The following is a 19,746-nucleotide window of genomic DNA, read 5'->3' on the forward strand; positions in this document are numbered from 1 at the left end:
AATAGAAATTCTACTTGTGCTAAAGCAGGATACAGGATATGAAGACGTTTGCTTTTAGATTTCATGTGCATCTTGAATAAGCAGGCCACCAACCAAAATTCATTAGCAAAACTCATCAGGAAAGGGGTCTGTTTTCTCCCAGCCTCATTTCTTACTGTGGCATTGGTACTAGAACTAGAGAATGAAGGTAAAACAGAGAAATACTCAGCTTCGGGAGAAACTTTCCTTCCTATTAGTGCATTTCATATAAGCAAGAGGACTTCTGAGGTTTTCCTACCTTCTAATGTTTAAATTGTAATCTACCAAAGAGCATCATTTTCTCGATAGATATTTATGAACAAATATATATATATATATATATATCGAGATACATCACTATAATTAAATGTAACAAATTATGTTGAAATCAGAAATATATTTAACTCTCAGAGTTAAGTTTTTAAAAGTTGAGGACACAGACGGGTGCAGTGACATCCACTTCTGTTCTTGGCTGTTTGGTAGGCTGAGACAGGAAGATGATAGACTCAAGGCCAACCTGGCTCAGCAAATTAGGAGGACATTGCATCAAAAAAGAAAAAAAATCAGAACATTAGGGAAGATTTTTAGGGCAAAAAGCCCAGAAGACTCCATAATGATATCAATGGATCACTAGCTTATGCCTTATTTTATTGAAAATAACACTTGTGTCCCATTACGATGTTGATGACTCTGACTTACCACATTATATGCGGAGGATAATGTAAATTAAATTCAGAATAGCTGCAACAAAAGTGGAAATAACCTGAATCTGTCCCTAAGATGAGTTTGACCAGGATCTCTAATATCTTTGGGATTTAACCTCCAAATGTGATACAAAATATTTACTTCATATGAAATTATGTACCTCATAATTTATACTGTGAATCATCCAACCTAAAAACTCAAAATCCAGTAACCTTAATGTATTTCTTCTTTCATTCATTTGATAAATATTTTTGAATTATAATACATCCTCAGCCGTTCCTCAGTGAATTTTATGTTGCTGTTTCTCTTGCTGTGTGGGAGCAGGACCAGTAAGCGCTGGGAGGAGGGACTCTGCAAGGTCATCGAGGATGCGGCGAGGTCAGACAGAAATGTGCTCGAGATCCTGGGCCTAGAACTTGGAAATGCTGAACCCTCTTTGCACCTTTGCCATGGGGCCCAAGGAGCGCTGTGATTTTGGTGTCCAGGGCTTCTTGCAGTTTGAAACCGCTGAGTCCGTCCCTGCACCTCTCCTCCCGGGCCTGGGACTGTCTCCTCCTTTGCTTCTGGGTGAAGTGTGCGCAGGTTTTCCACACCAGCTGCTAAAGCTTTTCCTCCCCTTGGTGCCAAGCGGATCCCAGGCTTTGCCTCGGCGTTCTTGCTACAGAGCCTCAACATTGCTGAGAGATGGGGGAGGGTGTGAATACAGGAGCGAAATTCTGCATTTCTCTTATCTATGCATCCAATTGCAGAAGACTAGACTGTGATTCCAGAAGAAACTTGCTCTGGTTTCCTTGGTCTAGCTTCCTTAAAAATAAGTGAACTTACCCTTCGTTTAGCATCGTCCACCTGTCCTTTTCTGTCCTGAGCATTCTTTCTCACGGAAGCTCAACCTGGGTCCCCAACACCACCCCCCACAGCTAAGCTGTTTGTCTAATATAGGTAAGAAGGCTTTAGTACTCAAGAAAAGACAAACCATCTCCACTGATGACAAGAATGATAAATAGCTCATCCTTTAAACAGAAAACTTGATATGAGAAACCCTAGTATCTCGGCAGCACATTCTGAACCACATCTAAGGTTGCCAGACAGAGCAAATAAAAATTACTCAAATTCAAATTTAACTATATTTTATCTGGCTGCCCTACTTTTTCTAACTTTATTAGAAAATAGTACATATTGTTTAACGTTTGCTAGAAAATGGTATTGTTTGGGTTTGGTTGTTATCAGTGAATAACAATAATGTTCCCTTTTGAATATTGCCTTCTTTGTAATTAACATCCTGATCAAGTGCTTGCTAACTTCAGAGGCACTGCTACGGAAAGTAAAATCCTTTTAGAAGTGACTATGCTTAATTTTCTTCATGAAAATATAAGGAAAAGATAAGTTAAATAGGACCTTAGCACTCTTCATTTTACTCTATGTAGTGTACCTGGTCACGCTGCTAATGACTCCTAATTTATTTTGTTTTCTTTATGCTGCAGTTTTCTAATTTATTTGAGACTTTTACTATAAAAGTGTCTTTTCATTGATACGCCTGCTTATCCATTACAGAAATAGGGGTGAGCCTCACAGTCAACCAGACACCTGTTATACAACTTCAAACTGCTTGAAACAGCTTGGGCATACAGCCCAAGTATTCCGAGCCTCCACTCACTCCTCTGTAGCAAAGGAGGGTGCTTTCGGAACGGAATGAGATAGAGTTTGTGCAGATTTAAATCACACCTGGCACTTCATGAGCACTTCTTAAACATGCCCTCTCTTTTCTCCTCTTTTTTTAAATCAACTCCCTTCATCCTTCTTTAAATTTCATTTTAACGGAAGCCATGATGTTCTCCATTGTACCGTAATGGCGTTGGGCTACTTTTATGTCTCCTCCTATACTGAAAAAGGGAGGGGTATGTTGTATGTGTATGCGTACCTGCGTGTAGATGTGGTGATGGGGAATTAGTAGGGTTTATATCTGGAATGTCCCCCAAAACTCTCGTGCCCTCAGGGGTTCATTGTTGTGGGCACTGTGCTCTTGCACGGGGGTGACTTTAGCAGCTAAGGGGGCTGTGAGGGGCGCCTAGTTAGAGGTGGCTCAGGGTGGACGTGACCTAGAGGGCTGCGTCTCTTTCCCTGGCTCCTCCTGCTCTGTTCCATGGATACCAGGACGGGAGCCGCTTTCTCTCCGGCAGACCCTCCCACCTTGCCATTGCTGCCTGGAGCCAACCGAACGTGGACTGGCGATTTGAGCCAAAATATACCTTCCCTCCTGTAAGTTGTGGGTGTTGGGTGTTTTGTCTCGGCCATGAGGACGGTGTCTGAGACAGGAAGAAAAGCTGTGTGTCCTACACACAGGAAGAAAAGCTGTGTGTCCTACAATACATTTATAAAGTTATACACATTTCTCTCAAATTCCCAGATAAGGTTAAAATACAACTCTCCAAAAATAATCATAGAACATGAAGGATTAAGTTATTTTCCTATCAGATGAGACATTTTCCTACTTAAACAGATTGCAATGAATTAAATAAATATTGATATGAACTTCTAGGAGCGATAACACACCAGATCCATTATTTAAAATATGCATACCTATTTAGCAAAGTCACCGTAAGACCAAGAGCCAGGACCCACCTCAACATCAGTTAATGCGGAAGAACTGCTAACCATTAAATAAGCCATATCATTTCAAATTGAAATAATACTTTATATTTCAGCTTTTGAAATGCTTTCAAATATATTATCCTCTCTGATCTCATGAATCACCCAATCAATGTTAACTATTATCAACTGTATTTAAAAGATAATAAAATGAAGCTTCAACATGATTAAATTGTTCTTATTTGTCAACTAAGCAAAGGCAAAAAATGTCTTCTCCGATCTGTCACGTTGTATCACGCTTTGTCTCCTAGAAGCAAATGAAAGATTTTGAATAGTTAGCTCTGCTAGTAATACCAGCACCATAGACAGATTTTTTTTTATTTTGCTGGAGTATAACTCAGCTATAAAGAAAGATAAACTCGAGGCTTTTATAGGTAAATGGGTGCAACTAGAGACCGCACTCATAAGTGAAGTAAATCAGACTCACATGTATAAACATCATATTGTCTCCTTAGTGCAAGAAACTGAGAGTAAATAGAATCCAAAGGGTACAATAGATATATCGCAAGGGAAAGAAACTGCTCAAAAAGGAAAGAGCAACTTGGATGAGGAATAAGAAGGGAAATATATATATATAAGCTAATTGTGCTACTACTTTCTATTAGTTCATTGAAAGCAAGAGTTAGTGCTCATATTGTTGGATCAATTTTGCATGCCTTTATCTGGTAATCTGAGTGACTACTTTGAAGATAACAATATATAATATAACAACCATGATTAAATTCCTATTTCCTATCATCTTGTCTTGAAATTCTGCATCATTTTTTATTCTCTTTAAAATAAATAAAGACAACCAGTCCTCAGAATGGTTATAAAAGTAAAAAAATAATATAGCATGAATAATTACCACTACCTCTCTGTCGCAGAGGTCCCAGGACCCAAGGCTAGCTAGAGGTGATGAGTGGCGGTGACACCCTCTTAGAGCCGTGGCACAGCAGGCGGTACTTTCTGCAGTTCAGGATGCGACATTCCAGAAGACACCCGTGTCTTTTCATCTCTTCAGCCCATCTCAGAGAGAGATGTTCCTTCTCCTCACAAGCCTATAACCTTCTTCTGTCCCTTGACTTACTACTTGTTCACTGTTTCTAGGAGGTTTTTAAAATTCTTCTATCTTTTGAAACTTCTACTCCTTCCTGTTTATGGAGCTCATTATCAATGTTTTGAATTTAAAACAATGAGCAAAACTCAAATTAGAGCTCCCTTTTATTTTGTTCTTCATGAAACTTACCAAAGTAATTGTTTGCCTCACGGACACAACCCCGCCCCCCACCAACACCTCAGTAACTCTCTTACAATGTAAATCTCCCTTACTAATCTAAGGAACCTGATATCAACTAGGTCACCTACCGAAACCAGATCAAAAGGAAATTCATCGGTCCTTAGCTTCTTTGAATTTTTGGTATTTACAAATATCATCTATCTTATCCTTTCACTATTCTTGGTTTTCCTTTTGAATATATAACAGATTTATTGAGATATAATGTACATAATCATAAAATTTACCTTTTGGAACTTTACAGTCCTTTTAGGCTGCTGTTTATTTCAAAAAGTTCTTCGTTACCCTAAAAATAAACTCCTTACTCATTAGTAGTCCAGAATAGCCATGGTTATCTCTGTGTTTGCTCTCTGGGTTTCCTGTTGGCATTTCATGCACATGGAATCACAGTATGGGACCGCTTGTCACTGGTTTTGTTCACTTGCATATCTTTCAAGGTCCATCCTTGTGTATTACAGCTTGTACCAGTGCTACATTCATTCATGGCTGAGTAATATTCCATCACCTGGACATACCAGAGTTTTACTGGTCCACTCATGAATTGATAAAAATTTGAGTTCTTTATACTTTAGGTCAATTTTAAGTACCGTTAGTATCAGCATTCATATAAAACTGCATGTGGGAACATGCTCCATTACTCTTGTATTTATACCTAGTAATTGACCATACAATAATTCTAAGTTTAATATTTTCAGGGAATCCTTTATTTATCTTTTTAGTTTATATATCAAAACAAAAGTTGTACCTACTGTACTTATGGAGTAACATGATGTTTCAATGGTATACACGCATTGTGGTTAAATTTTTCTCCTCCAATATTTATCATGTCTTCACAGTAAAAACTTCCAAAATCCTTTCTTCTAGATTTTAAAAGAGATACATATATGATGGTTAGCCTTAAATACCCCACGGTGCAATAGACAGAAGGTCTAAGGGTACTGTGGGACCCCTTGCTGAACCTCTTCCGCTGTCTGTCCCTACCGTCCCATCCTGCAGGAAGCACCATGCTGTCATCTCTTAAATTCCACATATGAGTGGTGTCATGCAGTATTTTTCTTTTGGTGGTTAGCTTATATCATTTGATAGGATGATTTCAGTCCCATCCATGTCACAAATTACAATACATGATCGTCTACATGACTTGATGGTATTCTGCTCTGTCCCTGCACCAGTTTGCTTTATGCGTGCCTCAGCTGATGACCACTTTGTTTCCATTTCTCGGCTATTGTAAATAGTGTTCCAGCAAATGTGGGAGTGCAGACGTCTTTTCTGTAAAGTGGCTCCATTTCCTTCGACTGTGTCATTTGCTGTTCAGTAATGCCATTGCTGGATCATAGGGTAGCTCTATGGTTCATTACTTGAGGAACTCCAGACTATTCCAGTAATGGCTGTAGTAACTGACATTCTCACCAACTATGTACAAGGGCTCTCTGCTCTCCATGTCCTCACAGCATGTTTTACCTTTTGTCTTTTTGATAATGGACTTGTTTGTTTTTGTTTTTGTTTTTTTTTTGGTTTTGGTTTTTTTCCGGTACCAGGAACCGAACTCACGACCTTGCGCATGCCAGGCAGGTGCTTTTGCCGCTGAGCTAAATCCCCAGCCCCTTGATAATGGACTTGTTAAAAAATTTAAATGAGGTGATATTTCATTGTGGTTTTGATTTGCATTTCCATTAGACTTAGTGAAAATAGTCTTTTTTTCACATTTTCCTGTTGGCCGTTTGTATGTATGAAATGTTGATTTAGGTCTGTTGTGTGGATTTCTTTTTGTTTTGTTCTGTTCTGATTTGAGACACAATTTCGCCGTGTCACCCAGGCTGGTCTCAGTCTTGCTGTCCTGCTGACACAGCCTCCCAAATAGCTGCAATTACAGGTGTGTGCCAGTAGGTCTGGTTTATTTCTCATTGTTTTATAATTAGGTTTTTTTTATTGAGTTATTTGAGCTCCTTAGTCTAGATATTAACCCCTTGTCAGATGGATGATTTGCAGAAATTTTCATTCATTCAGTAGATTGTTTCGTTATTTTGTTGATTATATCTTTTGCTGTTTAGAAGCTTTTTACTTCGTTTAAGTAATCTTAGTTTCACACTTTTTGTTTCCTGTGTTTTGAGAGACTTAGCAGTAATGCTTGCCCGTCCGGAGGTACTGAAGGATTCCCCCCAGGTTTTCTTCTAATCCATTCACATTTTCAGTTACATCTAAGTTTCTAACCTATTCAGGGTTGATGTGCATGGCTGGAAAAGGAGGGCCCCTCATCTCCTACTTCCGCATGCAGGTATCCGATTGTCGCAGCACCGTTCGTTGCGGCTTGACCTTTCTTGCCTGCACATTTTTAGCCCCTGTGTCAAAAGCACGTGTTGTAGATGTGTGGATTTCCCTTGAGCTCTTGCTGCTGCTTCACCGGCCTGTGCACCTGACTCCGCTGTGCTGTCGTCACGGTCCACCGCCTTGCACTGCCACTGCCTCACCTCTTGTCCATGTGTCCCGAAGTTTGGGAGCTTGAATCTTCCTTTCTCTTCATTTTCTTTGTCTGTAATCAGGTGATTCCCTTTTCCCTCGCTGTTCACCAGTATACTTCTGAAAATCTGTTGTCCACTTCACCACTCTTAACCCAGAACTCTGACTTAGTTACTATCAACAAGAGAAATCTCTTGCTTATCCTGACAGTGGGTAAACAGCGTCATCTTCTCCCCAGACCCTCTGTTTTGTAATTAAATTTTCCATTTCCAGTACCAGCAGAGCCTATCTTCCCCTTCCCTTTGACGTCATATTTTGGAATCATCACTGCCTCCTTCTTCCCCTTTTCCTCCGTATCCAGTTACTCTCTTGCTAGTTTTACTTTGATGTAAGTCTTGTCCTTCTTGTTTTCAGCTAACATGGCTTATGACCTTTTGACATTCAACTAGATGTCCTTTACTTAACAGTGAACTCTCAGGTTTGAATAATGACCTATCATTCCCTACCACAACAAGTATGAAATGTTTAGTATTTTGCTTGGATTATAGGATATACTTAAAATTTTTTAATGACAAGTAATAATTATGTATTTACTCTTCCAAATATTTCTCCAAATACTACCTCTTTTGCAGTCTTCTACGTTCATGGGCATATGCAAAACAAAGAATTCAAATAGTTTACATTCAGATATTATACTGTAACAGTACATATATTTTCAGTTAATATTTAATTTACTAGCTGAAATCAGAGCAATATAGCTGTAATGATTCCTCAACCCATATCTAAACAAAAGATGATATTGGTCCCATAATTAAAAAAAAAATAACTGCTAAGTTATGCAAGAAACAAAAAACGAATTCAGAGTATGTTTGGGAAAAATAAACTATTTTATAACAAGACTGCAAATAATTTAAAAGTTGGGCAAAATTCCTTAATTTGTGGTGAGAATGATAATTAATCATATCGTACCCAATATTAGTGGGCTCTGTGTTCCTTTAGGAATTCGTTATCAGTAGCAATGAAAGAGTTGAGAAACTTGACACATAAATAACAGACTAACTGGCTTTATTTATGGTAGACTAGAAAGCCAGCACTTAGATACAGAATGTATTCATACCATAGAACTGAGTGATTCTAGAGCTGATAAAAGCAAAACCTGCCTTGGCCCTTCATTCCCATCAGCAGGGTTCTTTCATGGAGGGTTTTCTGGAGGTCTTTTGGGAGGTCTTCTAGGAGCTTAGAGTGGTACTGAAGTTACTATTGAGTTTGTACCTGAATTTTGAGGACTTTATTATTCCCTAGGATAGCTTAGTGATCCATTCTCTCACAGTTTCAACACTCTGATCATGTTTTCTTTGGAGCTACATCTTACATACGAAGGTAAAAATTATGCCATGTGAGTGGAAAACAGGGTACTTAAAAAGTAATTACTCTTATTCTACTATAAGAAAATAAATAATGTTAGCTTCCCAATTTGGCCTCCAATGTGATACAAAATATTAATACAGTATAGCCACATATTTATGCTCTAACTTTATGTAAAATATACTCTAAAAACAATTATTTTTAAAAATATTTTCTAATTATCTTTTTTTTTTCCAACAAACTTAGTCTAATTACTTATCAGCCATGATAAAATGAAGGGTCAATAGCTACAGATACGTAATTTCCCTCTGATAGATTGCTGTTTGAAAATAGGTTATGACAATTAGATGATTAATTTTCTTCTATTAAATAACATTATGAGACTTCAGATTACATTTATCAGTATATTCTCTTTAGCGGGAACATAATAGAAAGAAAAACCAATCAGAATAAGAATTCGCATCCTTTGTGAAAGGATCTAAACATGCTTTTATCAACCACGCTTGGGAAAATAACTGGTAAGTGATATTCCATTTGGAAACATTTTATGTTCAGAATTCCCGATAACATGCTAAAGATACGGCATGTTCAAGGATCAAATATATGAATATGAAGAGCAAAAATTTGGCTGTCCTGCTGGCACCTTGGGGGAGGGGTGGTTCCGGTTATCTGCAAAGTGTGCCCCCCTTGTGAGCATAGCTAGGGAGTGCCTGTACAAACATTCTCCTCTCGCCCGCTCCACATAATCATCTTTTGTATCATATTTCTTCTGACCTCGCTATCTGAAACCAATTACAGGAGACCCGTTTGGGCCGCATCTATTTTCATAAGAAGCCTAGGCAGCAGTGTTTTTCTCAGAGATGAATATCAACATCAAATATGCTTCTGAGTGCTTTGTTATTTATGTTTCAGAGAGATTTTGTAGCCTTCAGCTCTCAAGAATGTGTCACGCTGCTCTGTTTATACATTGAAGATATGAATGGGCGTAGATGTCATTTTTCATTTTAATGTCTCAAACGCAACAGGCTGATAGGTTAAGCATTCCTATTTTTATGGGGAGAGATACAAGTGATGTCTCTTTTTTCCACAAATACACATATATTTACTTTTTAAAAAAGTTATAAACCTTAGCATACTCAACATTTTTGGTTTTACTGGGTATTTCTAAACAATTCTCAGACAATTTTATTTATGGTGAAAGTTTTCAGTGTTTCCCAGAAAGAAAAACAAAAAAAACAACTATCTGACAGGTTATAAAGATTAATTCTCACAATGCCTTTCTTAGGAGAATTACTCTTTTGTGAGGGTTCTCACTAGCGTAGCATGAACACTACTGTAAAAGAGTGATATAGTCGAAATTTCCTTGTTTGACAAAAGCTTATTTTAGTTATAATTTTACAGTTTAATTTTTAGGAACGATGTTTTCAATCACTATTTTAGAGCGAAATACATTGAGTCCTGGAAAATGTGTATTCCTACCCCTCTGCTACTGAACGTCTATCTTTAGTCTGATCTCATTTCTTTTTTTTTTTACTTTTATTAGTACATGTGTGCAGTACACAGTGATTGCAGTCACTGTAGGGGACAGGGACATGTACATGACACATTTCAGTCCTCTCCTTCTCCTTCCTGTACCCCCTTTCATTTTCCTGCATCAGATTCATTTATAGGTATTTATCTTATAAGCGCCGGTGGAGTGAATTATCATCTTTAAAGATTGAAAATCACACTAACAGACCAAAGAACATATGAAACATGCAAGAAAGTTACGAAGATATTCTATCTTTGCGTTCTTTAGCTTTACCAAAACCAGAAAACTGCCTTAAGTGAAGCACCCCTCTAGTTTTCAACAAATGTATTTTTGGAAACTATATGTGGTATGGTTGCCTTTCTTTCTTATTGTCCATTGAAATTGGGGTCAGTCATTAGTGAAGGAAGGTTTTGAAAATAACTTTTGCCTTCTGTCCTAAATTAACTTGGTAAAAGGATGATGAGATAAACATGTAATGATACATGAAACTTTATAAATGGCCCTTAAATTTCTTTGTTATGTATCAGCAGAAGCAGCAAGTAAGTTTCAAACTAATAGTTTACATATTTGATACCTACTAGTTTCTATTGACATGCATATTGTATCTGAAATTTTTCATTTTTGAGTAGATACAATAATAAATTCCCTAGATAAACTAAACATCTCCGAATAGTTGTTTATTGAATTTCAGTCCAAATGTGCTAAGCAGCATAACAGAAATTAAAATGTCATCTGATGCACGCAGTTAGAAGGCAAACTCCCAGAGAGTTCTGCTTATGAGTTGTAAATAATACTGATCTTTTGCAATTGCTATTTTACTTCCCTGCCTCTGTTGTATACTATACTAATCTCAACTGTTACCAAGTAGTTATTTTTCATAAATGTGTGTCTGATGATGATTTTCAAGTGTTTTAAAGATAGTTGCAAAATTCTATGTGTTAGCCTTCCAGTTTCCTATTACCTCTTCTTTATTTTATTCATCTGTTTGTATTTTAAGTCTCTCATATGGGAGAGACCATATAAATGTAACTTTCTGTGTTTGATATAATTTGCTTAGCATGATGAAAACAATCAAGATATGTAATATGCACATACCATCCCCTAAACAAGTATCACAGTTTTGTACTGCAAACATAGCTGAAGAAAGGAAGGAAGGAAGGAAGGAAGGAAGGAAGGAAGGAAGGAAGGAAGGAAGGAAGGAAGGAAGGAGGAAGGTCAAAGGGAGGGAAAGAGGAAGGGTATATTTGTATATGTATGACACCAATAAAACCAATGTAATATCCCACTAAAAACAAGTATAACTATTTGCATGTAAAAACTTAAGCACTTGAAATGTAGAAGCATGCTAGAACCAGATATCTTAAGGTGCACCATTATTATTATTACTTTTGCAAGCACTGCAGGTGTATATTTTTGACTAGTGTTATTTTTATAAGCATATATATACATATATTCATATATATTCACATGTCCACTGGCTTATTTGAGATGAGAGAATATAATATAAAGGTGAAAGGAACACCGTTCTAGTTGTGGCAGAAAGAAACCTGAGTTTTTCTTAAATCAGTATTTTCCTTTTGCTTTGTCACTTTAATCAAGTTATTATAGTATGTTACTTCTCTACAAAACAAGAAAGCTAGACTAGACAACTTCTAATGTATTACAACTCCAGAATTTTGTATTTCTTCTAGTAATAATTTATCAGAAGAGCAAGATATTATAGGAGTTTAAAGAACTCTCATATATTGGTAGAATATATAATGAAAACCAGTATGCATTTATCCATAGAAAGAATTTAAATATACATATTCTGTGATAGTTGCTACATTCACTTACAAATTCAGTTCATAGAAAGATTATATTATTTCCCTTTTAAGTCCCATAAAATGGATATGTTCTCTTTACAGGTAAAGAATAATTTATTATGGTGTCACATGTTACCCTTTCCTGGAAATTTACCCATTTTATGATCTAAAGATTCCTTAGAGAAAGAGAATAGAGAAAGTGTCATGCACTGGCCACGAAGCCCGGAGACCCTGAACAAAGATTAGATGATTTCTAAGATTGCTTTTAATCTTAGTCACTCATGAGTGCAAGATTTCAAATGCATTCTTTAGAATCCTTTCCCATTATATATGGCTACAGTTTTCAGTGAGACTAAAAATCTGTGTGTGTGGTGTGTGTGTGTGTGTGTGTGTGTGTGTGTACACACATACTATGATAAACTATCAACTCAAAAGTAGGAAATAAGTTTAAAAAATTAACCAAACTTTCTGTGGATTTTGCATCTACTGGGAAAACAACTGGCTGATTTTTTTGTTTTACATTGACACAGGGTAAGGTTATTCCCTAGTAATTTCCATTTGAAAAACATCACTTACCATTATTTCAGAAGTTGTAGTTAAGGAAAGCATAAATTACTTAGGATAGCAAGTGGAATTTTCAATGAATTTTGTGACAGTAAAGTAATTCTCAAATTTGTATGTGTTTTTTTCTTCAAACTGATCTTTGTTATAAACTGCCTGAGTTCACTGGCATGCGCCACCTTCAGAAATAGTTTAATTTGTGATTACTTGAGAGGTTTAAAAAACAAAAGGGAAATGGTTGTGAGTGAGTGTGTCTCCACATGGAAAAAGTGTGCTTTACAAATTGTGCCACATCCTGCTATGGGAAGACAAATCAATGCTGTTAGGGAGAGGCGTGAGTGCATGCAGTTTGTTGACTTTGGTATCTATGTCTGCCTGCCTTCTCAGAAAACTTGCTTGGAGCCAGACTGTAGCAGCCCTCTCTCTGTCTTTTCATAATTGATCAGGGGATGACTGCCTTCCCTGAGGGTTAAGACGTGGCAACTTTTTCTGTTTGCTCAGCATCTCAATGCAGTAGTTCAAACATTGTTCACACCAGCTGGCAGTGTAATGCCATATGCACATCTTGTCAAAGCAACTGTTGTCATGGATACTAGAAACTCTCTTAAAAACCAGATCATTGATTCCAATCGAAATTGTACTTTTTATCAGCTGAGAATCTTAATTATTATAGAAGAATATTGACCTAACAAGATTTTTACCATTATGGAAAAAAAATTTATCTTGTATTCTAACACAGTGAGGAACAAAGTAAGGTATTTTAGTTGTATGTGTTGAAAGATTTCATCACTAGTGTTTGTTGAACTCAGTTTTTAAGAGAAAATAAAATTTTAGATAGAGGTTCCAAAGTTTTCCTGAATAGCAGTTTTCGTTGCTACCTCTAAAACAGTTGGCAATGCATTTTGTGTTATGACACTAGTTTTTATAAGATAGCTTCCTATAGCATATTTACCAAAATGTCCCTCCTCCTAAGTGAAATGCTTACATTAATTTCTTATGCTAAGTTTTATTTTCCTAAGTGGGAAAGAAAACATAAAAATAAATGAAAACATCTCCTATTCTGATTGGTATTTTGTCACACATGGAAACAAACCTGAGTGGTTGAGGGGTAATTTCTTTGTTCTCTGATTTTGCTAAGAATGCAAATGAAAACCACTCAATTTTATTTGGCATTAAAACTGCACTTTATTTTGTCAAAGGAGAGGTTTCCCCTTGAATTGTAAGTACAAAAAATGTTTTTAATCTTTAGTGAAAATCCTTATTAATTCACTTTCAAGATAATCTGATGTTGATTTGTCAAATTTAATTACAGCTTCCGGTAACACTTGAAGTCTACTGCTTTTGCTTCAAAATTGTAATATGAAAATGCAAATTGAATGATAATCTGAAAGGGAATGGGCATTTCAGCTGAACACTTAAAAGCCAAATTCCTTGTGGAAATGAGGTTATTGATGCAGTTTATGATTTTTTTCTTCTGTACACACTTTAAACAAATTAAATTTATTTCTTGCAGGATCACACGCATCTCCATGATTTTGAATAAAGTTGTGTATATGGTTTTTTTTTTTTGTAAATTTCCCTGCACATTAAAAGAAAAGGGAATAACGGATATATAAGGAGATGGGGAGCTCTTGTAAATATTAACTGGGGTAACTCCTAATTTAACTTTCCACAGACTATTTAGACATTATCCCTTTTTTACTTCTAGGCTCTTCAGGCAGCAAGACAGCTCCTTTTACAGCAGCAAACAAGTGGACTGAAATCTCCTAAAAGCAGTGATAAACAGAGGCCGCTGCAGGTTAGTACAGGACAGTTGTCCTTGGGATTTTGATAGCAAAAGATGTGCAGACACAGTTATAAATACACCCAGAATTATTACTTTTACTTGCATAAGTAATTTTAATTCCACAGAGAATTCTTCCTATGTTCTTGAAGAAAGAGAAAAAGCATTGTTATTAGCACAGATTTTTAAAGTTTCCAAGTCTACTCTTTGCAAAATAGATGTAGGAATGAAATGCATAGTATATACATTGGTACACATAAGTTAAATAATTTGCTCTCAAGTGCCCGTGTGGGATTTTAATGAGATCGTACTCATGCTTAGGTCAAAATGGAAAGGTTCTTCGCAAGAGGCAAAGTCGTGGTAAAACGTGGAGAGACACAAAGCAGTCTTAGACAACCCTGCTGCAGTTGTATCCAAGTAACAAATGCAGAAAACTTCCACATTTGCCAAAAAAACTATTTGAGTTTGCCAAAGACTTACTGCTGTTGCTACAGTTATAAAAACACATTCTGGATTTGTTGTCCTTGCTCTCCATATTTGTCCTGTGAAGCTGATAGTGTGTCTGTCTTTTAAAGTAACTTTTGGTTACATAATATAACTACTGTTTTAGAGTCTTCTTAACCAAAAGATAGGGGCTATTTCCCAGGAGGGGCTTCTAATGGGGTATGTTTAGAATGTTTGGAAGGTAAAATCTGGCGTGGCCTGAAACATCCCTCAAAGCGTTCCTCGGCTTTATTGAAAGATAAGCAATGCTTCTTTCTTGAATTATGTTACATCCATGTCTAATAAGGCAAACTGAGTGGGTTTTTTTTTTTTTTAAGTCATCTCTTGTTGCTTTATTTTACCAAAGCAATCTTTTTAAAAATAGCCTACCTGTCTGTTTTCATTTTAGGTGTGCTCACAGATGCTAGTGACTAAGTATTACATGATGAACTTCTGGAGTTTAGTTTATATGACAAAGAATTATAGGGCTACTGAGCCACATAATCTAGAAATTGCTTATTACCTAAAAACTGGATTCAATTATGATAATTAAATTCAGATAAGAGTGTATTTTCTTGGGAAAATAATTATTTGCTGGGAGTGGGTTGGAAGAAAAGGGACTTGAGTGTAGGAGATGCTTCAACGAAGTCTAAAGTATAGGGGCTGGAGATTTAGCTCAGCGGCACAGCGCCTGCCTGGCAAGCACGAGGTTGTGAGTTCGATTCCAGGTACCAGGAAAAAAAAAGTCTAAAGTAAAGATGCTTGCCTTGATCACAAAGGACAGTTTTCTTGAATCTGCTTGAGTCTAAGATTCTTCATTTAATCTCATCAGTAAATCTGTGATACTACGCTCCTCCCCACCACTCCCCTCCCCAGATTACAATGGTGAGTTAGTATTTCTGAAGTTATCCAATCATGAGATCCTCTCTTATTATTTACATAATAAAAAATTTTACATAGTAAAAGTTACACAAGACAGCAGATGAATGCTGATCTCCATTACGGCTGAGTTCTGAGATTTTGTTTCTTGCTGGTACAGAAAAGGAGATTTGGGTGCTGACAACATAAGGCATAGATAGAAAAGTTATTGTTTCAAATGTCTTAAAAACACTCTTGTCCTAATCCTATTTTAACATATTTTGTGACAAAAAGAGGAATTCTCAGTTGCTGTTCTTGCTGCTGTTTCTTTCTCTCCAATGATAAGGAAGAGTTTCCTTTTAGTTACCGAGGTCTCCCTGGAGACAATGGCAAAGTTTCATATTTTCATTTTCTTTTCATTGTTGTTCTACTGGAAGCCCAGATTTGGTACTTTAATTAACATAGAGGTTTTCTTAAAAACACTCACACTGAGATGGGAATACTAATTGCTCTAAAATGTTTAAAAGTCTTTCGTACCGGTTACTGTATAAATAAATGTTGGGAGTAAGCCCTCAAGTTCGGTATTTCAGCGTGAAGGGGTGATTAGATCAACAGCTAGCAACAGTGTCAGGTGCTCCCATACCACAGAGAAGTTTGTTGTGTCACTGGTACATAGTATTTTGTGATGGGTATTAATCTGTGTTTGCATTGTTTCCATATTATAATGCTGTGGGATTTTTGTTTTACTCGTAATTTTAATGAGATTTCAATCTTTAATAGCATAAGAATGAGAAATTAGTTTTTACATATGAAAATAATGAAGACTTCTTTATCCATCAAAATATACACTACAACTTATGTAATATGAACTTACATATTTAGTGTGCTGTAGTACTTGATAAATTAGGAACTATAGACATGCTGAAATTGTATTAAAATTCCAACCAAAATATAACAGCATTTCATAGTTGTTTGCCTATTTACTGTCATACAGGATTATTCCTTAATGCTGATGCTTGCACCTGCAAATACTGTGTAGAATCAATTTATGTTTAAGAAGTGGAATATTTCATATAAAAATCTAAACATTAATATTAAATTCATATAATTGAAGTTATGTGATTCTCTCAGTCTAGGACTTTTTCTGCATAACTAAAAGTTTAACCAAACTTTTACTATAAGACTGGTAGAGATCATCTTATAAATTTCTAACAGATAAAAATGAAAATCATTCTGAATCCACACTTGCAAGGCAAACTATTTGGTGATATTAGATAATGACGATTCTTACTGTGTCAGGTACAGTGTAATACTTTTAGAGGATCAAAAGAGACACTTTATATATTTTTGTTTTAAAACATAGTTTTGTTAAGGAACTATTTTATAAGGTTTCAAAGAATGAAGCCTTTTAAAAACCGTTCTAATGGCTCAAGTCACAAGAACAATATGTAGTTGCTTGCTAACAATTTTCTGAATTTCTTTTAAATGTTAGAAAGTGGTGGCCAGATTTGAAGTGTGACATGACATAGTCTATTTCTAAAAGACCAGTATTTATAGACTTTTTTCATTTACTTTTTAGGGGGGTTTGCACTAGAGACATTGTAGATACTAGCGCTTCTAATGCAAATTGGAAGGAATATCAAATCAGACAAGCTCGATGATTTCACTTTCACGTATACTTATTTGGGTATATGTGTTTGAAACATGTTTACGTGTTCTTTTATTGTGTCAAACAGCAGTTGAATAGGTCCAATGGTAAATACATTGACTAGGGAGATATTGGTGAGTAGTACATAATGATTAATGTACAGAGAGGAGCTGATGTTAACCTGAAAATCACCAGATGTTTCTTCCTTATAATGTTACTGTTTGACCCAGAAAATAAACTCTAGTAATAACAGCAGATGGTGGCCTTGCATTTTGATTTGTTTTGTTTGTTTCTACTTCTAGAATTTCCTAGACATCATATATGAAAAGAGTTAGCCAAAGGCTGGGGATTTAGCTCAGCGGCACAGCGCCTGCCTGGCAAGCGCAAGGGCGTGAGTTCGATTCCCAGTACTGGAAAAAAAAAAACAAACAAACAAAAAAAAGAAGAGTTAGCTGAAGAGAATGCTTAATGTATTCAATTTTAAAACTATTTTCCAAGTTAGAAAGAGTACACACACACACACACAAATCGCATCTGTCCATGCACACTTCCAAAATCTGTAAACTTTTGTAAAATACATTATCAATTTTCTAGCCTATGACAAATATACTTGATTTAGTTTAGACATGAAAATTGGTCGCATTATTGTTCTTGTTACATTTACAGCCATGAGACAGACTTGCGCTTCTTGAACAACTGTGCAGAGCAGAGCCATAAATGTAAGGTAAATGCCGTTGCTTTGCTATCTTAGATGAATGCTAGTATATAGCATTGTAATCGCTTCCTTCGCTAGAGGCTAATAGCTAAATAAAACTTTCTTTTTCATCGGTCATAAAATGATACAAATTTTATAGCTCTGTGTAAGAAATTCAAGGATGGAGTAGTGGAAAGCAAAAGTGAAGTGAATTTGGGAATTTTATTCTGACTCTTCTACCAAATCATCATCTAAGTATGAGGACATCATTTCACAGCTCGAAAAACAGACACTGTGCTACACGGTGAGGTAGGGCTAAATTTTTAGAGTGAAAGGATGTTGGTGTTTGTTGTCAAATGATAGGCATCTAGTTTTTCAGGACCGTTTGTATCCAGTTGGATATTAGTTTATAATTTAAGATTATAGGTTTTAAATTTGCTTGTTTTCAGGTACAAAGCACAAACAAAAAAAGTTTTGGACTCAAAAAGTTAAATTGTATATAGTAGAAATATGATTTTGCACAACACCTGCATTCATAATTATTTTATGCTATATATAGTACTTTTGGAATCTATATTTAGGTATGTAGTGATATAACACAACTTAGCATCATTTCTGAAATATTAAAATCAGCATCACCAGCGAGATAACTCATTGGCACAGCACTTGCCTGGCAAGCGCAGGGTCCTGAGTTTGATTCCCGATACCCAAAACAAAAAAATAAATAAAATAAAATAAAATTAGCATCATGAGACAAAACCAGAAATTCTAAAAAAAAAAAACAGAAACCAGAAATTCTGTAGTAATCAATAAATCTAAGATTTCTCTAGCCATATTAAAACTCAAGAATAAGGTATAAAATTTTGTAATTTTAAAATTAATAAAATATTCTATGGGAAAATAATAATGTCTGTAGGCTACAGGATCAGACCTCACTGACCACGACAAAATTCGATTTCTGCATTAGCAAAGACTAAAATTAAATATTTTTAAACATTAATTTCTAGTGGGTAAGAATTAGAGACCCTAAAGCACATTAACGTTCTAAATGCTTAGAAGAGCACTATCAGGACATTTATGAGACAGGTGTGAGTAGAACAAATGTATTAGAACGTAGAAAGCTTAGAATTTTTGAATGAATTTGCTTGTTTATATTTTCTCTCTAGCAAAACTTTAACAGTAGAGTCTAATACATTCTTTTTGTCATAAAATTTACAAAGACTTTAACTTAGACTCTAAGGACAGGCCAGGCCTTGGGCCATGCTGGTTTTCCTGTTCCCGTGAAGAACGTTTATAAAAGGCAGCATTAAATCGGCCAATATACATCAGGGTTGCGGAATGGAATCTCCCGACTGCTGTCGCGTTTGTGGAGGCTGAGGCTCAGTAGAAGGGGCTGCGGCAGGCGGCGCATCGCTGTCGAGAGCCCTCCCGTGATGAACCCCCCTCATGCCCTGAGCGTAGCATGGAGGAGAAAGCCCGTGTGTTTTCGGTCTGCAGCCTGCCTGTCTCTTAGTGAGGAGCCCTTCAGGTAGCGTACCTTGATCTTTTGCAACTTGTTTCCTCATCTTTCAAATGGGAATAAAAGTACCACTTTGTGAGATGGTTTTGAAGGCAAAAATAAGTAAATAAATAAACAAGCAAGTAAGTACATAAAATGCTGTGTAAAGGATCTACAGTACATCCATGGATAATGAGGTAATGAGTCATTGCCCTTAGGGTAGACCCCAGGAATCTGATATATAATTCAGGTTCAGGGCATATGTTCTACCTTGTTTTTCAGCCCTAGCATTTCCCAGCTCTGACAATGGGGTGATACATACATGCCCAAGGGAGAAGAAAGGTACAGTGAGTGTTCTAGGGACTATTCCCATATCTCTCCTGATCTAGGCTCCTGAAGGTCACATGCTTCACACTCA

The 19,746-nt window shown here is 36.3% G+C and overlaps 1 protein-coding gene across 5 annotated transcripts in view; it reads left to right on the top strand.

Annotated features, from left to right (window-relative positions):
* Foxp2 (forkhead box P2) overlaps positions 1-19,746 on the top strand; it is a 384,240-nt gene that overhangs the window by 221,212 nt on the left and 143,282 nt on the right. For all 5 annotated transcript variants that reach the window (XM_013516055.1, XM_013516054.1, XM_013516057.1 and 2 more), the window contains exon 3: positions 14,073-14,162. In XM_013516055.1, the coding sequence (XP_013371509.1) occupies positions 14,073-14,162 (90 nt within the window). The remainder of the gene's footprint in view (positions 1-14,072; positions 14,163-19,746) is intronic.

This window comes from Chinchilla lanigera, unplaced genomic scaffold (assembly GCF_000276665.1).
Source record: "Chinchilla lanigera isolate Chin_1 unplaced genomic scaffold, ChiLan1.0 scaffold00031, whole genome shotgun sequence".
Taxonomy (NCBI): Eukaryota; Metazoa; Chordata; class Mammalia; order Rodentia; family Chinchillidae; genus Chinchilla; species Chinchilla lanigera.